The sequence below is a fragment of the Drosophila bipectinata genome, chromosome 3R (genome assembly GCF_030179905.1).
Source record: "Drosophila bipectinata strain 14024-0381.07 chromosome 3R, DbipHiC1v2, whole genome shotgun sequence".
NCBI lineage: Eukaryota > Metazoa > Arthropoda > Insecta > Diptera > Drosophilidae > Drosophila > Drosophila bipectinata.
Genome location: NC_091739.1, coordinates 4,358,625 through 4,370,199, shown reverse-complemented (window position 1 = coordinate 4,370,199; position 11,575 = coordinate 4,358,625). Strand labels below are relative to the sequence as shown.

Below are 11,575 nucleotides of genomic sequence, written 5' to 3'. Positions count from 1 at the left end.
AAAAACAGAGAATTTTGAATCCGAATCGAGAGCCGTGAAGACCACTGATCCGGTTGTGATGTTCGATTAGTGGGTGGCAATTCATCAGCCGGAGGGCTCATCCATCAAGTGCGGTAAGAGGAGCTTCAGCTGCATCGCCTGTTAACCGATACTGGGATGTACAGCCGTGTTGCTGTGTGGGTGAGTATCTGTGTGTTTGCATGGGTGAGTGGATACAAATCGGCTTACTGTTCAGCCTTGCATCTGCCGCATTGGGTTGCGTACTTTGTGGCGCCTGCGGAAAATTCGATTTGGCCCGATATGCTAAAAGGGCTGGCACGAGACGACGGCAAAAACGGCAACAATATTGCATTTGACTGAAACCAGAGAGCATTTTTGCATGCAAAAATGCATTTGGTAGATGATTTTATAAAGTGACGCATGGAGTGTGAATCACAACTTCGTTTGGAGCACCTATCCATAAATTGTGTAAACCATTATTGATTAAAATTTATGTTTCCTGCTAAGGTGGAACATGAAAATGATAAGATTTTACTAAACACCAGAAGTTCCACGTAACTAATGAATGAAATGATTATCAATGAATGAAAGCCACCAACTGGCAGAAGCAATCTTTATTTTTTCACACTGATTTACTGCTTATCTTAAGAGATTGTCAACGAAATTTACAATTTTACTTATCAGATATGCTAAAAGAATAAATTATATGGATTTTGATTACAAGGAAGGCGCACAAGCCGATTTTTAATTCAATTGATAAGAGTCCCATAATGCTTTCATTAAACTTTCGTGTCATTCGCCTCTTCGCACTGGTATAGAAATATATTTGATTTATTAAAGGAATTAATGGTATCTCTAAATAAATTAATAGTAGTAGGACTACTAACAAATATGTGAACAAAAGCTTTTTGTGTTTAGATTGAATTTTTGCAAACCATTTTATTTTTTTTTAGGTTGGCCTGTTAGTTAGCCCTTTTGGATATAGCCTGTTAAACGTTAAATGTTTTTACTTATGCTACTTATTCACATTTCAATTTTTTGTATATCAATATGTTCTAGAATATTTCCTTTATTTTAATAATCCAGCGTTGACTAAAAGAAAGAAAGAAAGCTTTCTGACCAAACAATCCATTTTATTAATTGTTGATTTTGTATTCAATAATTTTATCTTTAATGGAAACTTATGCTGAGTAAGTAAAAAACGATATATTTTGCAATTTAAAGTTATTTTTATTTAAAAAAAACTATTAAATAAGGGAAAAAAAGTCTTAGTAGGATATTCCGGTGTTGTCGCGGATCCAATCCAAGTAGCCAGTGACACGGCTGAAGACAGCGGGGTGTCCGGCCATGCAGCCAGCACCAGAGCCGTATGAGGTGACACCCACAAGACGGTTGCCGTCGTGTGTGACCAGAGGGCCGCCGGAGTCACCGCCGCAGGTGGACTTGCCGCCGGAGGTGTTGATGCAGATCATGTTGTCGTGGAGAGACCAGAAGCGGCTGCATTCATCCTGAGACATGATCTGAACGTCCACGCTCTGGAGCCAGTCGGGCAGGGGGCTGCCGTCATAGGTGCCGCCCCATCCGGAAGCCACGGCCCAGTAGCCGGCGTAGCCGTTGTAGCGGTCGTTGTAGCTGGGCAGCTCCACCTTGTTCACCAGATGCCAGAAGTCGACGTGGGGGGTGCGGATCAGGGAGATGTCGTTGTGGAGGTTGCCGCTGTTGTAGTGGTGGTGCTGGATGATGTCGCCACGGCCAACCCAGTGGGTGTACTGGGGCTGGGTGCGGATGCTGGCGCCGTAGTTGATGGTCACGCCATCGGCGTTGTTGGTGCAGTGAGCAGCGGTCAGGACCCAGGTGTTGCCGATGATCGAGCCACCGCACCACCAGTTACCACCGTTGCCGCTGAAGAGCAGGCCGACGATGTAGGGCACCTTGCCCTCGTAGGCGGGGTAGCCGTTAGTGATGCGACCCTGGATGTCCTTAACGGGCACTGGGGTCAGCTTTCCCTCGGCAGAAGGAGAAGCGGGGGCAGGAATAGCCGAAGCTGCGGCCACGGCCAAGGCCAGGAATACGAACAGTTTCATCTCGAATGAGTCTTACAACTGACTTGGTTTTTCCCAGCAACGGCCCCTTTTTATACCAAAGTTTCGGCTCTTATCAGGTCGGCTAAGAAGTGCCATTTTGTATGTAAAAAGCGCGCTATTGTAAATATTTTGGCGATGACAAGTTTAGCCAACTGATAAAGATGCCTAATTTATAACATCCGAAAAAGAAAGGGCTTGAGAATATAAAATAAAATCCTATCGTAATAATCAAAACGCAGTATATAGAAGTACAATTTATTTCATAATAAAACGTACTTCTTGACCATGATCTAGCGAATATTTCCATTAGTCAATGAATTTGCCTTTTTTCTTAAAGGCTTACTTAACAAAAATGTTTAAATATAAACTAAAACATAAAACACTTTATGCTAAAACATAAAAAAAATATCTCCGCATTCACTTTACTGCGATTACTTTTTGCGATTTTTAGATCAATTTTGTATCAACCTGCATGAATAGGGTAAAAATAAAAAGTTCTTATTGGAAATTGCATTGAATGTTGAATGTCATACTGTAGAGATATTTTTATACGACTAAAGAGCGCATTATAACTTTGGTCAAAAGTGTGTATCACCTCACGAATTAATATAATAAGTTCCATCTGTCTTTTTGTCTATCTTGTCCGTTTTACCTGTCTGATTCTACGCGATCTTAAATAGATTTGAAATGTTTTAAAGATAGAAACTTGGTTAGCTGGTTAGTTAGCTGGTACTCGTAGAGTAGAAAGGTATAATGAATTCGTGTGAACTAATGCATGTCACATAGAGAAGGAATCATCTCCGACCCCATAAATTATACATATTCTTTATCAGCATCAACAGCCGAGTCGATTTAGTCATGTCCGTCTATAACTATATAAGATATAGAGCTATAGGATTTTGCATGGAAGCTCCTAAAACACCCACAAGGTGCGATTTACTCACAAGGTGCATAATAGTTTTTATGCAAACTAGTCTCTCAGTTTTAAAGCTTATATACTTGCTCACCCTTCTTTCCTTTGCACGCAGTATAAAAGTCGGACACCCACTGGACATCCCCTGGACTAATTTCTAATCACAGCCTAGTACTGTAATTTTAAAAATTGTCACATAGTTTAAATCTACTTAATCTTATGTAGCTTGTAGTCATCATAAAATGTTATCTCTTCTTGTTCTTATCTATAATATTAATTTAACAATAAGCCAAGTTTACTGTAAAATAAATTAATGGTTGTCCAATAAGGACAGCTTAAAATAAAAATTACCCCTGTTATACTAAAAAAAAATATAAGTCGGAATTGCCGGGATCGGCCGACTATATCCTAAATCTGCCATGATCGGTGTTTTTAGAGTTAGAGATTCGGGATTTTCTAGTGATTCAATTTTTGGAAAAAATAATACGACATATTAAATTTCATAAGGATCGGCCGACTATATCCTATTGCCATCATACTATATAACTGAAAGATCAGAAATTACCGTGTTTTTAAAGATTGAAGCTTAGAACTTTATAAAGATTATATTTTTTTCAAATTGATTCTACCTGCCATATAACTGAACGACCGAAAATGGTATGTGGTATTTGGTAAATATATGTACCATTTTTGGTTTTTTAAAGAAAGAAGCTTGGGACTTTTTTTGTGACTTTTGGGATTTTTAAACTGTTTAAAATTTTCGTGGGATTCAATACATTTTTTTTATGTTTCTTTTTTTCGTTCTTTTTTTTCGTTTTTTGATACGTTCTATATTAATACCTTTTATAATAATCCTGTATCGTGAATTGGCTAAAACAAGATCAGTTTCATGGAGGCATAACTGCATTCAAATATAATTATCTTTCTAAACAAACAATCCATTTAATTACTCGTATAGTTTGTATTCAAAAGGTTGAGTTTTAATCCAATCTTATGCTTAGTAAGTAAAACATATGTTTTGTGCAATTACAAGTTATTCTTTATTTAAAAAACCAATTAAAATATGGAATTATAAAAACGCTTAGTAAGAAATTCCGGTGTTGTCGCGGATCCAGTCCAAGTAGCCAGTGACACGGCTGAAGACAGCAGGGTGTCCGGCCATGCAGCCAGCACCAGAGCCGAAGGAGGTGACACCCACGAGACGGTTGCCGTCGTGTGTGACCAGAGGGCCGCCGGAGTCACCGCCGCAGGTGGACTTGCCGCCGGAGGTGTTGATGCAGATCATGTTGTCGTGGAGAGACCAGAAGCGGCTGCACTCGTCGTGGGACATGATCTGAACGTCAACGCTCTGGAGCCAGTCGGGCAGTGGGCTGCCGTCATAGGTGCCGCCCCATCCGGAAGCCACGGCCCAGTAGCCGGCGTAGCCGTTGTAGCGGTCGTTGTAGCTGGGCAGCTCCACCTTGTTCACCAGGTGCCAGAAGTCGACGTGGGGGGTGCGGATCAGGGAGATGTCGTTGTGGAGGTTGCCGCTGTTGTAGTGGTGGTGCTGGATGATGTCGCCACGGCCAACCCAGTGGGTGTACTGGGGCTGGGTGCGGATGCTGGCGCCGTAGTTGATGGTCACGCCATCGGCGTTGTTGGTGCAGTGAGCAGCGGTCAGGACCCAGGTGTTGCCAATGATCGAGCCACCGCACCACCAGTTACCACCGTTGCCGCTGAAGAGCAGGCCGACGATGTATGGCACCTTGCCCTCGTAGGCGGGGTAGCCGTTGGTAATGCGACCCTGGATGTCCTTAACGGGCACTGGGGTCAGCTTTCCCTCGGCGGAAGGAGAAGCGGGGGCGGGAATAGCCGAAGCTGCGGCCACGGCCAAGGCCAGGAATACGAACAGTTTCATTTCGGTTGAGTCTTACAACTGACTTGGTTTTTCCCAGCATTGGCCCCTTTTTATACGAAAGTTTCAGCTCTTATCAGTTCGGCTAAGAAGTGCCATTTTGTATGTAAAAAGCGGGCGATTGTAAATATATTGCAAAATTTTGACCATGACAGGTTTGGCGAGATAAGTTGGTCTAAAATATGGTCTGTACTTGACCAATTGACTTGTTTGTAAAAACAAATAAAATAACTTGGTGTATTTTTAATATTTACTTTTATATATTAATATTTCAAATTAAAAATTGTGTACGCTTACGTTTAGTTCTTAGCATTACTTTTTAGATTTTTGAATTATTTTTCTGTGTGGATGGAAGTGACGAACCGCATTTAATTATTTTAGATCATCATTTAGACAAGCACACTAAACGATCATCCTGTTCGTCACCTATGTGGACTCCTCAACCGTATGTAACTCAACTTTCAACGCATTTTTTAATACTTTATATTTTTACTCTTTTCATGCAGGTTGGTAGTAAATTGGGTTATAAATCGCTTTTGATATTCGGTATTCTGTTGTTTAATGAGATACTTGTTCCTTTAGCTGGGCAATCAATAGGATTCACAATTTTACACAAAGTCAGTAAAGTTAATTCGTGAATATTTTTTCATATGTTTTAGTCGGTCTTATTAAAAGAATTTAATATATTTCTTAAATATTTTTGTTAAGTAATGCCGTTAGGAAATAAGGCAAATTCATTGACTAATGGAAATATTCGCTAGATCATGGTCAAGAACTACGTTTCATTATGAAATAAATTGAACTTCTAGGTACATATTGCGTTTTGATTATTTCGATAGACTTTTATTTAATATTCTCAAGCCCTTTCTTTTTCGGATGTTATAAATTAGGCATCTTTATCAGTTGGCTAAACTTGTCATCGCCAAAATATTTACAATCGCCTGCTTTTTACATACAAAATGGCACTTCTTAGCCGACCTGATAAGAGCCGAAACTTTGGTATAAAAAGGGGCCGTTGCTGGGAAAAACCAAGTCAGTTGTAAGACTCATTCGAGATGAAACTGTTCGTATTCCTGGCCTTGGCCGTGGCCGCAGCTTCGGCTATTCCTGCCCCCGCTTCTCCTTCTGCCGAGGGAAAGCTGACCCCAGTGCCCGTTAAGGACATCCAGGGTCGCATCACTAACGGCTACCCCGCCTACGAGGGCAAGGTGCCCTACATCGTCGGCCTGCTCTTCAGCGGCAACGGTGGTAACTGGTGGTGCGGTGGCTCGATCATCGGCAACACCTGGGTCCTGACCGCTGCTCACTGCACCAACAACGCCGATGGCGTGACCATCAACTACGGCGCCAGCATCCGCACCCAGCCCCAGTACACCCACTGGGTTGGCCGTGGCGACATCATCCAGCACCACCACTACAACAGCGGCAACCTCCACAACGACATCTCCCTGATCCGCACCCCCCACGTCGACTTCTGGCATCTGGTGAACAAGGTGGAGCTGCCCAGCTACAACGACCGCTACAACGGCTACGCCGGCTACTGGGCCGTGGCTTCCGGATGGGGCGGCACCTATGACGGCAGCCCCCTGCCCGACTGGCTCCAGAGCGTTGACGTTCAGATCATGTCCCACGACGAGTGCAGCCGCTTCTGGTCTCTCCACGACAACATGATCTGCATCAACACCTCCGGCGGCAAGTCCACCTGCGGCGGTGACTCCGGCGGCCCTCTGGTCACACACGACGGCAACCGTCTCGTGGGTGTCACCTCCTTCGGCTCTGGTGCTGGCTGCATGGCGGGACACCCCGCTGTTTTCAGCCGTGTCACTGGCTACTTGGACTGGATCCGCGACAACACCGGAATTTCTTACTAAGCGTTTTTATTTTCCCATATTTTGATGGGTTTTTTAAATAAAGAATAATTTTGAATTGCACAATATACATGTTTTACTCAGTGAACATTAGTTTGGATTTTTATTCGAGCTATTAAATAAAAATGAGTGATTAAAAAAAATGACTGTTTGTTAAGAAAGTTCAAGTTCGTCATCGCCGCCTGAACCTAATGTAACCTAAAAAAGTTCAATCTATTCCAATGTAGTAAGACATATATTCCTATATAAGACATATATTGCAGAGTTAATATAAAAGGTTATAACCTTAAATACATTGGAAAAAAAGCTTTAATCAATATTCTTATCAGTTAAATTGAAACTAATTTTCTCATTCAAAAACTTGTTATCAAAATCGGAATAATTTATATTTTCAGTATGTATATCTGATAAGTAAAACTTCACCTCACCCTGTGTCAATCTTGTACCATCTATTTATAGTCAAATGATTTCGGCCGTTCCGATTTATATACTGATTTCAAAGAAGAAGGAAAGAAGGTTGTGAATAGATTAAAAGCTGACACACAGACGTAAGTGCTCATATCGACTTAGGAAGTAATGGTGATCAAGAATATATACTTGAAAATGTCTTCTTCAATGCGTTGTTTTTTACACTCAGATTACCTCTATATTAAGAGAAAGGACATCACCTTTCTAGGCTTTATTTTTTACATTATACCCCACTTATGTCAAAAATTATAACACCCATCATATAACCCTATAAAATTAATAAAAAGAAAAGGCCGAAGATAACCTCTTGAGCGGCCCCAGCTTATAGCTAGTCAACGAACTAGTCAAGTCCCTAAAAAGGACACATCGGGTTCTTTCGTCAGGTAGCTAAACATGTGAGAAGATCTATAGAAAATCTCAATTAAGTTTACTCAGAAGGTGTGACTTATTAAGAGAGTAAAATGGTTTACAAAAATAAATTCAAGAAAACTGCCAATTGTTTAAAAACTCTTTTGGAAGCTACCTATTTCAATAAAAACTAGCTCCGAAAAGTTTCTGTGGGGATGCGGGACATGAAATATGGAACATACATTTTAATAAACACGAATACTTTAAAAGATTTGTAGATCGCCTTTCGATTATTTCTTGAAGATTTTTAAAATATTTAATGAATTTTAAATTAAATGATTACAATAAACTATAGACTATACAATAAACTAAGCTATATAAATAATATATTAAAAAATGTTCTTCAATCGAATTATGGTAAAATTATGGAAAAATTCGTATGTTTACTTTTTTTTTACCAAATTGTTTTAACAAACAAGACAAACACCAACGACCAAGTACTGACCATATTTAATCGTCTTATCTCCAGGCTAAAGCTGACATGGTTAAAAGCTGGCAAAATATTTATAATCAGTCGATTCCTACATACAAATAGCACTTCGTGGCCGGCACGATAAGAAGTGAATCTTTTGTATTAAAGGGGCCGATTCCAGGAAAAACTAAGTCAATTAGTTGAACGACTCAATCGAGATGAAACTATTTGTATTCCTGGCCTTGGCCGTGGCCACAGCTTCGGCTATTCCCGCCCCCGCTCCTCGTACCGCCGACGGAAAGCTGATCCCAGTGCCCGTTAAGGACATCCAGGGTCGCATCACAAACGGCTACCCCGCCTACGAGGGCAAGGTGCCCTACATCGTCGGCCTGAGCTTCAGCGGCAACAGTGGTAACTGGTGGTGCGGTGGATCGATCATCGGAAACACCTGGGTCATAACCGCCGGTCACTGCACCAACAACGCCGATGGCGTGACCATCAACTATGGCGCCAGCATCCGCCACCAGCCCCAGTACACCCACTGGGTGGGCAGTGGTGACATGATCCAGCACCACCACTACAACAGCGGCAACCTTCACAATGACATCTCTCTGATCCGCACCCCCCACGTCGACTTCTGGTCGCTGGTCAACAAGGTGGAGCTGCCCAGCTTTGACGACCGCTACAACGGCTACGGGGGCTGGTGGGCCGTGGCCTCCGGATGGGGTAGCACCTGCACCGGCTGCTCTCTGCCCGACTGGCTCCAGAGCGTTGACGTCCAGATCATGTCCCAAGAAGATTGCAGCAACTACTGGTCTCTCCACGAGAACATGATCTGCATCAACACCTCTGGCGGCAAGTCCACCTGTGGCGGTGACTCCGGCGGCCCTCTGGTCACACACGACGGCAACCGTCTCGTTGGTCTTACCTCCTACGGCTCCGGTGCTGGCTGCGAGGCCGGATACCCCGCTGTCTTCACCCGTGTTACTGGCTACTTGGAGTGGATCCGTGACAACACTGGAATTTCTTACTAAGCCTTTTATTTTCTATAGTTTGAAATGTGGTTTTAATGAATAATTATTTTGAATTGCAAAAATAGTTTGTACTTTTAAATCTGTAGAGTAGCCATATCCTCGTGGTATAGGGAAGAAGAACCGGGATTGATGGAGGCTAGACAATGGTTTAAGAATAACGTTGGCCAAGGAAAACACTTGTAGTTGGAGATGTCTCTGAAAATTATAACACCATTTTCTAGGGTATAAAAATAAGTTTTATGAACGTTTTATTGTATTCTTTCTTTATTCTATTTATTCAAAAAGTGTCCATCTGCCAAGTATTTAAAATTTCTTTAATGAGAGCTAGAGTCAAAAAAGAGCAAGCAAGGTGGTAGTTGAGCACAAGTATCTGTGTCTTTATTTGTGTATCTGTATCTGTGACTGTGGCTCTGCCTGTATCTGGCATCTTTGTTTGCACAACATTTTTTCTGGATACGTGACAGTTTTTAACGGAGCATACTTCTTTTTTGTCCCAAACCACACTATCCAAGGTGGTTGGTGGCTCAGTATTCCACTATCGGTCTTCGTATAATGTCACATTTAAATTGGAGCTCCGTTTTGGGAATATTCCTGCACTTGATTTTCAATGGAGGAGTTCACGGAGAGTTCTATTCCTCGGCAGATGCGATGCAAGATCTGGCCCAAGTAGAGCGGGAAATTTTGAATGCCACGCGTTCGTATCTGGAGGAACAACAAAAGCAGTTGGATTTTTATAGAAAGTGAGTTTCATTATCTGGAAACCTTTAAAATCGATACCAAAGAAAGATATTAATATTCCCTCAGTTTTTTGGAGCAAATAAAGGAAGAGCATGATTGGGTTGTCGATCAAACGAACTTGGATGAATACATGGGTCATCCTTTGCATGCTTTTCGTTTGATCAAACGATTGGTCCAGGATTGGGATGAGCTCGTGTTTGATCCCATAATGTCCAACGCGCCTAGAGAAGGTTGGGTGAAACTAATGCAAATTTTACATTTTATATTAAACTTTCTGTTTTAGAGCTTCGTGAATTCGTGGATAGTGTAGTAAGCGAATTGGGCTATCCAAATGAATCAGAACTTCAAGGAGCTGTAAAAGGCATCGCCAGACTTCAAAACGTCTATAATCTCACCACGTCAGATGTCGCCGATGGCCTCATAGATGGCGTATTGTATGAATCGGAGCTTAACTGGCGGGAATGCTATGAAATCGGAGTTATACTCTTCGATCTTGGGGAATACCAACGTTCTCTGGAGTGGCTTCAAGTGGCCTTTGTCATTCTTAGAGGGAATCCTGGCCAAGAGGAAAACGAAAATTTCTACTTATCCGATATAAAGGAATACGCGGCACTTGCAAACTTTGAACTGGGAAATCCGAAGCGATCTGAGAGACTTTTGAGCCAAATTCTGGAGCTGGAATCTTCATCTACTTCCCATCTAACTCGCAAGTATATTGATGCTAAAAAACCGGGAAAGTCTTCGGAAGTAAATAATCCCACATGGTACGCAAATTATACGAGACTGTGTCAGGGTAAGAAGCTACCAGAGGGGAGTAATGGAAGGCCGTTAAGTTGTTATTTGGATGGAAAGATAAACCCTTATTTCGTATTGGCACCGCTGCAAGTTGAGCCAGTACACGTTGATCCGGATATTAATGTTTACCACGGAATGCTGAGCCACCAACAAATGAATTCCGTTTTCGAGGAGGCGGACAAGCTGGTGATGTACCGTTCCTCCGTTGCCGGGGCTGGCGGGCAAGGAACCGTTGCCGATCTACGGGTCAGCCAGCAAACGTGGTTGAATTATACTACACCGGTCATGAAGTCGATTAGCCGGATTATTCAGTTTGTTTCCGGTTTCGATATGGCCGCAGCGGAATTTATGCAAGTGGCTAATTACGGCGTGGGCGGGCAGTACGAGCCGCATCCGGACTATTTCGAATTCAATTTGCCAACGCAGTTCCATGGTGATCGGATCTCTACAAGCATGTTTTATGTAAGGTTTTGACTGTGTGCTAATAATACTATTATTTATGTAACATTATTTTAGCTTTCGGACGTGGAACAAGGCGGCTACACGGTATTCACAAAGCTGAATGTGTTCCTGCCACCAATAAAGGGAGCCATGGTCATGTGGCATAACTTGCATCGGTCCCTGGATGTGGATGCTCGAACGTTGCATGCAGGCTGTCCAGTGCTAGTGGGTTCTAAACGAAGTAAGTTTCGATATAATATACACTTCCTCTTCATTCAGAAAGTTAAAAATCACTCGTATTATAGTTGGCAATATTTGGATGCACTCGGGCTTCCAGGAATTCCGTCGTCCATGTAACATAACTTCAGATAGTTACAAGTCTGCAGCCTACAGAAATTGAAACTAACTTTGAAAAGTTAAATCAGTAAATATTAATGGACAGTCATAGAACTAAATAATTTTTAGCTTAAAAGTTTTCATAAAAGTCTATAATTTAAATAAACGTTTTTTATTTCTTTCT

The 11,575-nt window shown here is 42.0% G+C and overlaps 5 protein-coding genes across 5 annotated transcripts; 3 read left to right on the top strand and 2 right to left on the bottom strand.

The window, feature by feature from the left end:
* Nucleotides 1-1,251: 1,251 nt before the first annotated feature.
* LOC108128004 (serine protease 1) lies at nucleotides 1,252-2,116 on the bottom strand. The gene has a single exon (XM_017245353.3). The coding sequence runs from the start codon at nucleotides 2,082-2,084 to the stop codon at nucleotides 1,269-1,271; it is 816 nt and encodes a 271-aa protein (XP_017100842.2). The 5' UTR covers nucleotides 2,085-2,116; the 3' UTR covers nucleotides 1,252-1,268.
* Nucleotides 2,117-4,061: 1,945 nt separating this feature from the next.
* On the bottom strand, nucleotides 4,062-4,905 carry LOC108128144 (serine protease 1-like). The gene has a single exon (XM_017245546.3). The coding sequence runs from the start codon at nucleotides 4,892-4,894 to the stop codon at nucleotides 4,079-4,081; it is 816 nt and encodes a 271-aa protein (XP_017101035.2). The 5' UTR covers nucleotides 4,895-4,905; the 3' UTR covers nucleotides 4,062-4,078.
* A 1,009-nt stretch (nucleotides 4,906-5,914) lies between these two features.
* LOC108128143 (serine protease 1-like) lies at nucleotides 5,915-6,795 on the top strand. Its single transcript, XM_017245545.3, has one exon. The coding sequence runs from the start codon at nucleotides 5,947-5,949 to the stop codon at nucleotides 6,760-6,762; it is 816 nt and encodes a 271-aa protein (XP_017101034.2). The 5' UTR covers nucleotides 5,915-5,946; the 3' UTR covers nucleotides 6,763-6,795.
* Nucleotides 6,796-8,254: 1,459 nt separating this feature from the next.
* LOC108127992 (serine protease 1-like) lies at nucleotides 8,255-9,081 on the top strand. The gene has a single exon (XM_043211867.1). The coding sequence runs from the start codon at nucleotides 8,266-8,268 to the stop codon at nucleotides 9,079-9,081; it is 816 nt and encodes a 271-aa protein (XP_043067802.1). The 5' UTR covers nucleotides 8,255-8,265.
* Nucleotides 9,082-9,558: 477 nt separating this feature from the next.
* On the top strand, nucleotides 9,559-11,489 carry LOC108128140 (prolyl 4-hydroxylase subunit alpha-1-like). The gene is made up of 5 exons (XM_017245542.3): nucleotides 9,559-9,821; nucleotides 9,886-10,049; nucleotides 10,103-11,076; nucleotides 11,131-11,296; nucleotides 11,361-11,489. The coding sequence occupies exons 1-5, from the start codon at nucleotides 9,634-9,636 to the stop codon at nucleotides 11,453-11,455; spliced, it is 1,587 nt and encodes a 528-aa protein (XP_017101031.2). The 5' UTR covers nucleotides 9,559-9,633; the 3' UTR covers nucleotides 11,456-11,489.
* Nucleotides 11,490-11,575: the final 86 nt, after the last annotated feature.

What these genes read in the sequence shown, in the direction of transcription:
- LOC108128140 (XM_017245542.3), top strand. Translation starts at nt 9,634, where the DNA reads ATGTCACATTTAAATTGGAGCTCCGTTTTGGGAATATTCCTGCACTTG. An exon ending in CAGTTGGATTTTTATAGAAA is followed by an intron (nt 9,822 to 9,885) that starts GTGAGTTTCATT and finishes ATATTCCCTCAG; the next exon opens with TTTTTTGGAGCAAATAAAGG. An exon ending in GCTAGTGGGTTCTAAACGAA is followed by an intron (nt 11,297 to 11,360) that starts GTAAGTTTCGAT and finishes CTCGTATTATAG; the next exon opens with TTGGCAATATTTGGATGCAC.
- LOC108128143 (XM_017245545.3), top strand. Translation starts at nt 5,947, where the DNA reads ATGAAACTGTTCGTATTCCTGGCCTTGGCCGTGGCCGCAGCTTCGGCT.
- LOC108128144 (XM_017245546.3), bottom strand. Translation starts at nt 4,894, where the DNA reads ATGAAACTGTTCGTATTCCTGGCCTTGGCCGTGGCCGCAGCTTCGGCT.
- LOC108127992 (XM_043211867.1), top strand. Translation starts at nt 8,266, where the DNA reads ATGAAACTATTTGTATTCCTGGCCTTGGCCGTGGCCACAGCTTCGGCT.
- LOC108128004 (XM_017245353.3), bottom strand. Translation starts at nt 2,084, where the DNA reads ATGAAACTGTTCGTATTCCTGGCCTTGGCCGTGGCCGCAGCTTCGGCT.